General features: G+C 50.9%; 3 protein-coding genes across 3 annotated transcripts in view; 2 read left to right on the top strand and 1 right to left on the bottom strand.

Moving 5' to 3' along the window:
* Samd4b (sterile alpha motif domain containing 4B) overlaps window positions 1-3,408 on the top strand; it is a 37,335-nt gene extending 33,927 nt beyond the window's left edge. The window contains exons 12-13 of the mRNA XM_021167145.1: window positions 1,033-1,116; window positions 1,323-3,408. Of these exons, the coding sequence (XP_021022804.1) occupies window positions 1,033-1,116; window positions 1,323-1,351 (113 nt within the window). The 3' untranslated portion in view covers window positions 1,352-3,408. The remainder of the gene's footprint in view (window positions 1-1,032; window positions 1,117-1,322) is intronic.
* A 7-nt stretch (window positions 3,409-3,415) lies between these two features.
* Paf1 (PAF1 homolog, Paf1/RNA polymerase II complex component) lies at window positions 3,416-9,686 on the bottom strand. The gene is made up of 14 exons (XM_021167146.2): window positions 9,157-9,686; window positions 8,744-8,773; window positions 7,487-7,579; window positions 7,081-7,202; window positions 6,926-6,992; window positions 6,750-6,851; window positions 6,566-6,671; window positions 6,421-6,489; window positions 6,236-6,339; window positions 5,907-6,023; window positions 5,687-5,815; window positions 4,380-4,485; window positions 4,184-4,274; window positions 3,416-4,109 (listed from the first exon to the last, which is right to left on the bottom strand). Exons 1-14 carry the CDS (start codon window positions 9,201-9,203, stop codon window positions 3,685-3,687), a joined length of 1,608 nt encoding a protein of 535 aa, XP_021022805.1. The 5' UTR covers window positions 9,204-9,686; the 3' UTR covers window positions 3,416-3,684.
* Window positions 9,687-9,701: 15 nt separating this feature from the next.
* Med29 (mediator complex subunit 29) overlaps window positions 9,702-12,590 on the top strand; it is a 7,213-nt gene continuing 4,324 nt past the window's right edge. Inside the window, exons 1-3 of the mRNA XM_021167147.2 lie at window positions 9,702-9,965; window positions 11,458-11,516; window positions 11,698-11,782. Of these exons, the coding sequence (XP_021022806.1) occupies window positions 9,753-9,965; window positions 11,458-11,516; window positions 11,698-11,782 (357 nt within the window). The 5' untranslated portion in view covers window positions 9,702-9,752. The remainder of the gene's footprint in view (window positions 9,966-11,457; window positions 11,517-11,697; window positions 11,783-12,590) is intronic.

The following is a 12,590-nucleotide window of genomic DNA, read 5'->3' as shown; positions in this document are numbered from 1 at the left end:
AAAAAAAAAAAAAAAAAATTGGAGGAGACATAAATTCTTACAGTCAGAAACTTTGTAGTCAGTGGAGTTTGTGAATTGATGAAATACTGTAGGCTTCCATTTGTGATCTCAGAGATCTCTCTGTTCATCTTAGAGTGAGGCTTAGCACACCATAGGGATATATATTGTGTAAATGGTGTCGGGTGAATGGGTGTGCCATAGGTGCAAAAGGTGGGAACTGTTCCAACCAACCCATTAGGCAGCCTTCCTACATGATACTCATGAGAAGGGTGCTCAAATGTGTTCTCGCCTCACCAGTTAGCACTCAACTATAAAGAGTATTCAAGTTCAAAGGTTGTTTTATAGAGAAACAGGTCTTCCTGGAACTGGGATGAAATGAGGCTTAAGATAGGAGCCAGACCCCAGGAGTACAGCTCAAAAGCTCAGATATCCTGAGATGAGGCAAAGTATTTAGCAGTGTGGTACCTGAGCTCTCACGCAGGTGCTAAAGAGGTCTTTTGAGAAGTACTTTGAGGACAGACACCATAGCTGCTGTCCTGTTTTGTGCCACCTGTTGAGCCTGCTTGGATTGCATCCTGACTGCGGGAACAAGTCCAAGTAGGCACAGGAAGGGCTTTAGCTTAGCTTTACACCAGGCATAGCGAATAGGCCATCAACCAGCAAGAAGCTGCCCAGTGTCTGCCCAGACTGCCCAAGGCAACTTGGAGTCCCTGTCCAAAATAGTCAAAGCTTGTGTGTGGCCGCCAAGAACACCCACTTGGCTTCACATCACTTCCTCTCTGGAAAGTCTGGCCTTTCTTGCATTACCCAACTCCTACCTACTGTGGCTGTCTCCCTGTCTACATTGTGACATCCCTAGCCTGTGTTTGTCTCTTCTCAGCTATGTCTTCCACCCCTCTGTTTGCATGCTTTCTGGGCTCTTTATCTCTTGGCTCCAACCCCATGCCAGCAATCTCTGTCGGCCGGCCCTTCCCTCTCTCCATTCTGGTTGGCCCTCCCCTCACCACCACCATTCTCTTCTCTCCCACTCAGACTGCCCGGTACCTGGGCCTGACCTGGAGATCAATCCTACCCTGGAGTCTCTGTGTCTGAGCATGACAGAACACGCCTTGGGTGGTGAGCATTTCCTCTTCCCCTGACCTAGCTCCCACCTACCCAGCATCTCCAGCTCTGAACACAGCAACTTGGAGCCATCCTGAGGGTCCCAAGGGGAGGCCAGACTCCAGGGAGGGCCTGCCTGGGATGACATGCTATGTGAGTGCCTTTGCTCAGGCCTCCCGCCAGCTCCTGACCTTCCTCCCTTCCTCCCTTTCTTACCACAGATGGGACAGACAAAACCTCCACCATCTGACGGGACCCACAGCCCAGCGCACCCATAGGCTCCCTGGGCGGCGGGCGGGGGCCATCCCCCAACAGGCTTCTCCTCAGCAGCGAGAGGGTGGGCTGGCGCAGCTATACATTCTGATATTTTTCTACTCATCCTCTTAACTTTTGTTTAACATTGGCACATGCCTTGCTCACTCCCAGGCCCATTGAGGGATCTCAGCTGAGGCCGGGGACAGAGAGGGCAGCCAGAGGCAAGGACTGGCCAGACTGCCTGCCTTTTCCCTCCCAAATCCCCCACTAGCCCCATCCTACCCCTGCCCCCTTCAGACTGCTGACACCTGTCCTTCCCCAAGAGAGCAGACTTCCTCAGAGACAAACTGACAGCCACCTTGCGCAACCTGCCCTTCAGACACATGACAGTGGGGAAATGAGCAGTGTGGACAGCCTGCTCCACCAGTATGTCACTGGAAAAGAGCCCCTCTTCCTTACCTCCTACCCTTCATCATTCCTACCATTCCCGAGGACAGGCACCACCTTCCTCCTTTTTTTCTTGCCCTGTTTATCAGAGGTTCTCTACAATTAATTTCTTAGGCCTATTTAAGATACATATTTATATAGTTCTTAACGGTTTTTCTCTGATCATTCCCTGTCATTTTTAGAATCCCTAGGCCTCTCTCTGAGCCAGGACAGTGGCAGGGGGGGCCTGAACTTTATGAGGAGAGGGCAGAGCCCCCTCCTGCAGACCCCCTTGCCCTTCCCCATCCCAGCCCCGGCTCCCAGATGCAGAGGTTGAAGGTGGGCAGCCCCAGGCCCTCAGTGAGGTCAGGAAGTCTGTTGCCTTAATGTCCCTTTCCCCCCACCAACATAACCCTTCTCTGTTCCCCAGGTCTGTGCAAGACTTGAGGGTAGGAACCAGGGAATGGGGAGGTGTTGGGTTTTTGTTTTCTTGCCTACCCTCTCTGTCAACCTTTCCCACCCCCATTATGTCATGACCTCATGTAAGTGGAACACTATATCATAACCCAGAGGTGCAGCCCAGCCTGAGTCACATAAACCCTCTACTCCCTGTTCTTGATGAGGGCTGGTGCTGGGGCCCAGGTGGAGGGAGGGAATTTGGGATTCAGGCTGTGGGGAAGCCAGGGTCCCCTATTCCAAACTCCTCTTTACCCCTCAACCTACACCCTCATTGGGACATTCTCAAGCTTTTCACAGGAAAAGGAAAAAAAATGTTATTTTTAGATACATTTTATGAATAACTTTTGTTATGAATATGGCTGGTAACCATTGTGTATGTTATTAAAGATACAAAATGTTGGGAAAAAACAAAACCAAAAAAAAGAAAAAAGAAAAAAAAAAAGGAAAAAAGAAAGCCTTCCCTGCACTATCAGCCCATCCCCCCAGACCTTGCCCCTACCTCCTGGTCTGTGGACCTCCCCTGCTTTGAGACCAGGGAGGGAGAAGAAGCCAGGGGGTAGAGTGGCCCTGGGGACCTGCCTGTGGTCCCCACCACCTCTCCCAGTGCCGGGCTGGGCGGGGTGTCAGGTGTATTTATGTACCTCTTGCACACTCATCAACCTATGCAAGTCCCCACCCCGGCCCTCCAGGTTTCTGTGCCTTTGATCATTCCCCCTCTTAACTCCCAGGCTTCTCCGGCCCCTCCCACTAACAGTGGGAAGTGGGGTGAAAGGCCACCTGTTTAGAATAAGCAGGGTGTCCCTCTCATGGGACCCTCGCCCCCACAAGCCGGTCTAGTCTTGTCTTGTTCACTTCCCATCAGGGTGACTGACCCTGCCTGGCACTGGAAGGTGATGAGGGATACCCTCCCCAAGAGGGAGGTGAGAGCTTCCCACCCACCTGACAGCAGAGTGCAGGACGCAGGCGGCCTTGCTCTGACAGGCAGGACCCTGACCCTCCCACCCCCATACCCCTCCATGGTTTCACCCTACCCTACCCACTTCTGTCCCCAGCCCCACTGGCAGAATCAGCTTTGAGTAACTGTACATTTTTCTCGCTGTTGGAAAAGACTTATTTGTTGAAGTTTCAATTGTTAATGGTCTGGGCTTATTTTGGAAAACAAAAAAACAAAAAATAACCAAAAAGACTCTTAATTTTTCTTATGATGCATTTCCTGGGAATCCATGGGGACTTGACTTGTGCTTCAAGTGGAGATTGGGGGGGGTGCGGCAAGATGACGTGAAGGGGAACAGAGACTTTGGGAGATGAAGTCAAGAGAAGTTAGGTTTATTAACAGCAAAGATTGAGGGGTAGTGACAAAGGCTCACAAAACAGACAACTAGAAAAGTGCTTCCCTGCCCTAAAAATGGTGTCTGTGATGATCTCATTAGAAAGCCTTGTGGCTCAATCACTGTCACTGTCAGCCTCACTGGAATCAGAGGCTGCAGCTTCACTGCCATCTTCCTGAGCTGAGTGCTCACTGCCACTGGGGAAGGGGCTGGCACTCCGGCTACGACTCCTGCTCTGGCTGCGGCTCCTCTGGCCACCACCATCACTGCCACTGTCCGAGTCATTGTCACTGCCCCTGTGGGCCTGTCCTCTGTCCTCTTCATCAGAGTCAGCATCATCTTCTGAATCAGCATCACTACCAAAAATCTCCTCTTTGTCCCGGGCAGCACGTGCTTCATCCTCGCTGCTTTCATCTTCACCGCTGCCACTCTTGTCACTTGCCTCATCTCTGTCACCCTCCTCTCGGTCACTCTCACTTCCAGAGTGTTCATCCTCGCTGCCTTCTTTCTCACTGCTGCTACCCTTCTCCTGTTCCTCATCTGAGGAAGTAAGGGACTGGTGAGATCCCGTTGCCCACCCTCCCAGGGCTCCCAGGATGTGACTAGTCCTTTACCTGAGCCCCCAGCTTCTTTCTCTTCAGCCTCCATCTCTTCCTCCTCCTCTTCCTCTGGTTCGTGGTTTTCCAGCTGGGCCTTGCGTGCCTCCTGAAACCAGCAAATTGCGAAGAAGATGAAAGAAATCTATCAGACCTCTGACACCGTCCTTACCCACTAGACTCCCTTTGGGTATCCTGGGCCAGTACAGTTTACCTGGGCTTCTAATTCCTTCTCATTCATGTCACGGTGTTTGACGACAAGCAAGGCATTGGTACCTGACTGAACCCCAGCCTTGGCCCGGCGCTTGCTTAGACGGACCCTGCAGTGGACAATTGCAGAAGGGGAGTTAGGCATATGTATGCATACAGTGGACGTGAAAGATGGTATTTTGGGTTTGATTTACCCAACTTTTAAGTTTTCAGGGTTTTTTGTTTCAAGATTTTAATTGAATGGGTGGTTTGCCTCTATGTGTGTTGTGTTGTAGTACCCCAAGAAGCCGCAAGAGGGCATCAGATTCTCTTGGGAACTGGGATATAAACTGAAGTCTTCTGAAGAGCAGCCAGTGTTCATCACTGCTAAACCGTTTTCCAAAGGCCCCTTATTCAAAGCATAAAACCAAGAAAATGGCAAACGTGTGTTTCTGGATTTTAAATAGAAGAGCAGTGGACTGCAGCTGTATTGTAGTACTCACTAAAGGTGGTGTCACTGCCTGTTTTCACATCTCCAGCCAGACAACAGGATCAGAGCCATATTGAACCACAGGCACGAGGACAAGTTAGCTTTCAGCCCTCAGAGAAAGGTTCTGAGGTGACACAACAAGGGCACACTTTTGAAGTTGTGTCAAGTATTTAATACCTATTGAAGGGTATAGGAGATGGTTCTGTTGGTAAAGTGTCATGGTGGAACAGGAAAGAATAACTCTTCCCCCAAGTTATCCTCTAGCATCCATGTGCATGCCAGGTCATGCACATGACTGTATGCATATGCATACATGCACACAAAATAAAAGCAACAAAGGAAAACTGATTGAAACCTCTGGCTCCAGTATGTACACGCATGAACATAAACATGTCACATACAAAAAGCTTATTAAAACTATTGAGACTAGGAATGTATCGTACAGGAGGGCACTTGCCTATCATGTGTGAGAAAAATGACTAGGTTTATATCCTGCATTATGTGAAAATTTTCTTTCTGGTTTATGGCATTGAGACCACAGCCAGGTCCAGCCTACATTTATAAACAGGCTTCTGCTGCTCTCTTAAACACATCCTTACAACAAATCCTTAGGTACAAATGACCTCAGGTTAGTTAGTTCTTGCATGGTCTTTTGAGGGGGGGGGGCGTGGTGGCGCACGCCTTTAATCCCAGCACTTGGGAGGCAGAGGCAGGGGAGTTGGAGGCCAGCCTGGTCTACAAAATGAGTTCCAGGACAGCCAGGGCTACACAGAGAAACCCTGTCTCAAAAAATAAGGGAGGGAGACCACAAAGGGCCAAAGTCATGAACCAGTGCCGAGTACCTGGTCTCCAGCTCATTGTAGTAAACTCCGTCACCCTCTCTGAAGATGAAGAAATAGTTCTCCTCATAGCCCTTACTGGCCTTGTTCTTCACATTCCAGTTGTATTCCCGAGCAATTTTATAGTCATACCTGGGAAGAAGATACACAGTCAGCCCATCGATTCATGAGAAGGAAACATACTTCTGAATTCTAAAACCTACCCTAACCCTAACCCACTTACACATCATCTGGTGCATAGTCCATCTCTTCCTCTTGGTCCCGCTTTCGTTTCTTTAGTGTTTCTTCCACAGGTAGAAAATAAGCCACAAACTGATTCCCTTCCTCATCCATCATGCCCCTGGTTTGGGGGAGAAGAGGGTGTAAAGGTCAAAAGCAAAGAAGTAACAAAGCTAGGTGTGGTGACACATGCCTATACATTCAACATTCCAGAGATTGAGGCAGGAGGAATGCAAGGAGCCTAGAGGTCAGCCAGGACAACAGGATCCTAACCCATCTCAAAAATACCCAAACATGGGAGAGGCACACAAGGTAGAAAGCAAGACCACAGACCTGATCATGGCCTGAGACATCATCTCTAATGCAGCTGCCCCACTTGTGTCCTTGGGGGCTGGGTCTGAGTCAAAAATGACCTGAGCACATGGGTTTATCCACATCTGGGACATAGAAAGATACTAAAGTTAGTAAGGACTGGACAGGCACAAGCAGCAGCCCCCGCCTCTTTCCCTAAGTCTGACCTTAAAATCTGGGAAGACAGGCATGACCTCCACTGGTGTCACTCGGGGCTTGCTGTAATGCTGGGAGATCTGATAGAACAAAAAGGGTGAGAAAGAGGAAGACCCTGAGCCACACTCTTGCCTCTATTCTAGTCCCCCCAATTACCGATTTCTGGGCATCTTCAAAAGTCTTTTCAATGGCTGTGATCTGGCTGTCCCTGTCTTTGTATATTTCTTCCTCTGTGAACTGCTGTTTCACAGAAACCCCAATCCTAGCAGTGAAGAAAATGTCATTTAGGGGCTCTGGACATTGCTGAAGTCTTGCCCCTTCCCACCTGTTTGTTACTTACTTGACCTCAGGCTTCTCATTGGAGATGCCGTATCTGTTGAACTCAGTGGAGATATACTCTGTCTTCCGCATCCACGGTACCACCTTTGCATGCTGCTGGGATCTGAAGAGGAAACCCAGGCACCTCAGGGTCCCATGCTTGACACAGTCCACCCGGTACTGTGGGGCCCCGCTCACCTCTTAGAGCTGGTGGGGGCCTGAATCTCCTCTTCCAGAAGCTTCTCATCGGCCGGGTCCAGAAGAGCTAGGGGTGAGGGGCGGGAGGACCATGAAGGACACCCAGGCCGGGCCTCTGCTGGCCCGGAGCACACCCTCCCTGTCTCCCCACACACCATTGGGATCAATGCGGTAGGTGTCAGGGTTGATGAGATCAATGGTGACCCCCAGATCGGGCTCAGTCAGGAGGTCATGTTTGTGCTGTTTCTCCAAGGAGGTTGCTTTGTACTGAACAAACCTGGGAGGGAAAACATGACTGTTAAGAGTTTTATGATCCACCCTCACGCCCCAACATGCTCCCTTCCTAGAAGCTAAGCCTCTATGGAGAGGAACTCCGAATGCAAGCGTCCAGCACTGGCAACTTCTGAGTAAGGAGGGTATTGCGTGCTGCTTTTCTCTATTAGTAGTTACTGAGCACCTCCTGTGTGCCAGGCCGAGGAAGGCTGAGGCAATGAAATAAGCAGGCCTTGCCGTCAATCAACTATTCTTTAGTAGTTTTTCCATTCTTGAATTCAGTCCTACCTGTTCTGGTCGAAGGGGTAGGTGATGAACTTGGGGTCAAATGGGATGTCAGGAAGGCTATTGCAGTACTTGACTCGGCAGACTACTCCAGACCTAAGAAAACAGAGGCCCAGAACTAGGTCTTACAGACCTACAGAAATAACTTCAGCAGTTAAGAGGGAGTATTTATTCTGCAGAGGACCCAAGTTTGGTTCCTAGCACCCACATCAGGCTGCTGACAACCACCTGTAACAAGGGGAACCTGACACCTGTGACCTCTGTAGGCAGCTAAACAAACATGCACATACTTACACATCTAATTAAAAATATAAATGGCTTAAGTTGGTGGCACCGGCCTTTAATCCCTGCACTTGGGAGACAGGCAAGTCACTTGAGTTTAAGCTAGTGATGGTTTACATAGTTCCAGACCAGTCAGTGATACCAAGTGAAACTCTTATCTCAAAAGGATTAATAGTACCCACACTTTAATACCAGCCTTGGGGAGGCAGAGGCAGTGGATCTCTGAGTTTGAAGCCAGTCTGAGTGAGCGAGTAAGTTCCAGGACAGCCAGAGCTACACAGAGAAACTTGGTCTTGAAAAAAGAAAGAGTAGTAGTAACAATTTTAAAAAACAGCCTCAAAGAGCTGGTGAGATGGCTCAGTGGTTAAGAGCACTGACTGCGGCTTCCAAAGGTCCTGAGTTCAAATCCTAGCAACCACATCGTGGCTCACAACCATCCATAACAAGATCTGACGCCCTCTTCTGGAGTGTCTGAAGACAGCTACAGTGTACTCACATATAATAAATCTTTAAAAAACAAATGGGCTGGAGAGATGGCTCAGCGGTTAAGGTCCTAATTTCAATTCCCAGCAACCACATGGTGGCTCGCAACCATCTGTAATGAGATCTGATGCCCTCTTCTGGGGCGTCTGAAGACAGCTACAGTGTACTTACATATAATAGATAAGTCTCTTAAAAACAAACAAACCAACCCTGCCTCAAGCTGACAAGATAGCTCAGCAGGTGAAAGCACCTGCTGTCCAGCCTAAGGAAATGTCTTTAGACTGCCACTCAGAGCTAAGGTGTGTACCATTTAAAAACACACACACACACAACCCTAGGCCTGTGCTGCTGGGCACATAAGGCTGCAATCCCGGCCCCCAGGAGACTGAGGCACAAAGACCAGTCTGGGCCACTTTATGAGATTCTTCAAAGGCCCCCTAACCGCCTCCCCTGTCCGTGTTCCACCCCTCCTGGAAAACGGAGCTGGGAGCTTACCTCTCTGGCAAGGTCCGGTGGGAATTGGGCCTGGTTTCGGGGAGAAGAGAGAGAGAGAGTGATATCAAGAGTTTGCCATGTGAGTGGAAAGGCCGGCCCTCGAATTTCTGAAGGAGTGATGGTGATGCTTTAAGCCAGATGCTCAACCCCTAAGAAGAGCAATCCAGAAGCTTCACTGAAGGAGACTGAGGCCTGGGTCCCTCCCGCAAGGTGCAATTCCGAAATTGAATAGCAGGGGACCAGGAAGCGACCTCAGAGGCCCAGGGGAACCGCCCCTTCATCGGGAGTGAGCGCTGCGCGACCTCGGGGTCCGACCTGAGGGAATCAGTGATGTCGCAAGCAGCCCACCTCGGCCTAGTCCCCAGCTTGTAGCTCACAAAACAAAATGAAGCGGCAGGTGACAGGAGACCTACCTGTGGCCATCTTCCCGCTGGGCCTGGGTCTGGATGGTGGGCGCCATCGCGACCAGGCGACGGCGGCGCGGTAGGCGTCCTCGCTGGCCGCAGGCGGACGCTGAGGGGCGTACCGACTTTGAGAGACGCCGGATCCAAGGACAGGCTCCCGTAGACGCCGGGCTCCGCGGGGAAAGGGGATGAAGTGGGCCGACAAGAAGGGCTCGGGTGTGACTGAAGTAAGAGCACGGACACCGTCGGACACGGACTTGCAGCTCCCGCTCCGACTGCTACCAAGACGCAGAAGACTAGACAGGTCGCTCCTGGCCGCAAGGCCTTCAGGGAAATAGAGTTTGGTCAATCCTTCACAGCGATTGGCGAGCTGTGGGTGAAGGGGCGGAGCCGTAGGGGAACTCCTCTTATGATTGGCGAAAAGATATTCCACTCATGGCCTCGGATTTGGGAGGGCGGAGAAAAATGCATATCCTCTCCTCCCATTGGCTAATCCGTCGGCAAGGCAGGGCTAACTAGGAAAGGAGGTCAGCCAACTGAAGAAGCTGAGGAGCTACCGGAGCAGACGCATTTATGACGCATTTCCGGCGTTCTAGCGGAGGAAAATGGCTGCGCCCCAGCCACAGGCTGCAGCGGTTTCCTCTGCGTCCGGTGTGTCAGGCCCGGGTTCTGCCGGTGGTCCGGGTCCCCAGCAACAGCCGCAACCGACCCAGTTGGTGGGTTCTGCCCAGAGCGGGCTCCTGCAGCAGCAGCAGCAGGACTTCGATCCTGTGCAGCGCTACAAGATGCTCATCCCGCAACTGAAGGAGAGTCTCCAGGTGATGGGCCGTACGCGGGGAGCAAGAGGGGCTGGAGGGCGGGCGGGCTCCGGGGACGAGCGCCGAGGGGCTGATTGTTGAAAGAGAGATCGTAAGTCGGGAAGAGAAGACAGACTAGCTGTGTTGTGTTTGTGTCTAACCAAAGTGAAGCTCCGGTCAGCTGTAGTGGTGGCGCGTTCTCAATCCCCGTGCTGGGACAGCAGAGGGGGACGGATCTGAGCTCGAGGCCAGTCTGGTCTATAGAGTTCCAGGCCGACCAGGGTCTACATAGTGAAACCCTGTGGAGAGAAAGGAGATGAGGATGAATGACAATTTTTGTTTGTTTGTTTTTTGTTTTTCGAGACAGGGTTTCTCTGTGTAGCCCTGGCTGTCCTGGGACTCACTCTGTAGACCAGGCTGGCCTCGAACTCAGAAATCCGCCTGCCTCTGCCTCCCAAGTGCTGAGATCAAAGGCGTGCGCCACCACGCCCGGCATGAATGACAATTTTAACCAAGTGTGGTAGTGCACGCCTTTAATTCCAGCCCTCTGGAGGCAAAGGAAGGTAAATCTTTTGAGTTCCAAGACAGCCTTGGCTACACAGAGAAACCCTGTCTCAAAAACCTAGATGGAAGTGGGGGAGGCGGGAGGAGAAAAGTAAAAAGAGAAATCGTAGCCGGGTGTGGTGGCGCATGCCTTTAATCCCAGCACTCGGGAGGCAGAGACAGGCGGATTTCTGAGTTCGAGGCCAGCCTGGTCTACAGAGTGAGCTCCAGGACAGCCAGGGCTACACAGAGAAACCTTGTCTCGAAAAACCAAAAAAAAAAAAAAAAAGAGAAATCGTTCTGTTTAAGTTCCGTGCAAAAGTACGGCTTAAGTGTCGTTTCTGTCCATGATGACTAGATAAAGGGTATGTCCAGGAAGCTATTAGTGATAATTCTAAACGAGAGCAGCTTACTGAAAAATTACAGGGAGATTGGGGGCTAGAGAGTTGCCTCAGCAGTTAAGAGCACTAACTACTTTTCTCAGTGGTCCTGAGTTCAAATCTCAGCAACCACATGGTGGCTCATAACCATCTGTAATGAGATCTGATGCCCTCTTCTGGTGTGTCTGAAGACAGCTACAGTGTACTCTTATTATAAGAATAAAGTCCTTTAGAAAGGCCGGGCACCGTGGTGCACCTCTTTAATCCCAGCACCTGGAAGGCAGAGGCAGGCAGATTTCTGAGTTTGAGGTGAGTTCCAGGACAGTCAGGGCTACACAGAAAAACCCTGCCTCAAACAAACAAACAAACAAACAAACAAACAAAAAGGAACGGAGGAGGGAGGGATGGGGGCAGGGGGAGAGACTGCTATGGGGGTGGTAGTGAGCTTTATTTAGTCTCTATCATCAGGATGGAGGTGTAAGCCGAAAAGGCCTGTGACTCTCAACACAGAGTTGATCCCGTTTGTGCACGTTCATCTCCTGTATCTTACGTCTCTCTCTCTCTCTCTCTCTCTGTCCTTTTAAAACTAGACTTTGATGAAGGTTGCAGCCCAAAACCTGATTCAGAACACCAACATTGACAATGGACAGTAAGTGAACCTCACTGTCTTCTCTGCCTCGGCCATAGAAGCCCCTCCCCTGCTGCCCCACCCCCTCCTTTTTAAGCCCTGCCTGGATTCCCCTGGGCCTGGCTTCATGGTGGTCACTTGATTAATACCGATGTTTCAACTTAGAAGTCATGTCCCTCACACGGTTTCTCTCTGGCCGCAGGAAGAGCAGCGACGCACCCCTGCAGCGCTTTGACAAGTGTTTGGAGGAGTTTTACGCACTCTGTGATCAGCTGGAACTCTGCTTGGTGAGGAGCTCCCTAGAGCCATCGTGACTAAGCTCTGCTGAGTTCACCACAAGAACAGTTTGAGATAGTATCACTTAGTAGCCCAGGTTCTCCCAGCACTAGGTCTATAGACCAAGCAGGCCCCGTTGTACTAAGATCATAGGCATGCACCCCCATGCCCAGCATCAGCCAGCCACTCGCTCAGTGGTCACTTCCTCTGTGCTAGACATGCACTTCAGTTGAGGCTGGGGGTGAAATCTATCCTGATTGTCACCCTCACAGAGCTGCTAGTTCAGTGGAATGACAAATACAAGACCAAAGGTGGACAGCTCAGAGTGGTCAAGGCTGTGATGACACAGCCTGGATCAGAGTGGTCAAGCTCTGTGGGGTGAGGAAGCCCAGGGGCATGTGGACTAGGGAGAGAGTGACTCACAGAAGGTTGCTGGTGGAACATGGAATTCCACCTGACAATCTGGCCAGAAGGACAACAAGGACAGGGCCTGAGAGGAGGGTCTGGGGGCCTGTGCTTCCTTACTAGGGACTGGTATGAGCTTAAGGCTGTGGCTCCAGCTCTTGGGGGTAGGGCAAAACCGAGGAGACCTGAATGAGCAGACCAAGAAGCAGATATGATAAAGCCTAGGCCAGGACTGTGAAACATGTGGGCAGTAACACCTAGGCTGTAGTGTGCTTGGAAAGGTTTTATTCCTAACACCCACATTAAAAAGGTAGGCATGGGGCTGGTGAGATGGCTCAGTGGGTAAGAGCACCCGACTGCTCTTCCGAAGGTCCAGAGTTCAAATCCCAGCAACCACATGGTGGCTCACAACCA

This window comes from Mus caroli, chromosome 7, assembly GCF_900094665.2.
Source record: "Mus caroli chromosome 7, CAROLI_EIJ_v1.1, whole genome shotgun sequence".
NCBI classification, from domain to species: Eukaryota; Metazoa; Chordata; class Mammalia; order Rodentia; family Muridae; genus Mus; species Mus caroli.
Note: the sequence above shows the minus strand (reverse complement) of the source record. Positions and strands in the feature narration are given on the sequence as shown.

What these genes read in the sequence shown, in the direction of transcription:
- Paf1 (XM_021167146.2), bottom strand. Translation starts at nt 9,203, where the DNA reads ATGGCGCCCACCATCCAGACCCAGGCCCAGCGGGAAGATGGCCACAG. An exon ending in CAGCGGGAAGATGGCCACAG is followed by an intron (nt 8,774 to 9,156) that starts GTAGGTCTCCTG and finishes CCCCGAAACCAG; the next exon opens with GCCCAATTCCCACCGGACCT. An exon ending in CACCGGACCTTGCCAGAGAG is followed by an intron (nt 7,580 to 8,743) that starts GTAAGCTCCCAG and finishes CTGTTTTCTTAG; the next exon opens with GTCTGGAGTAGTCTGCCGAG.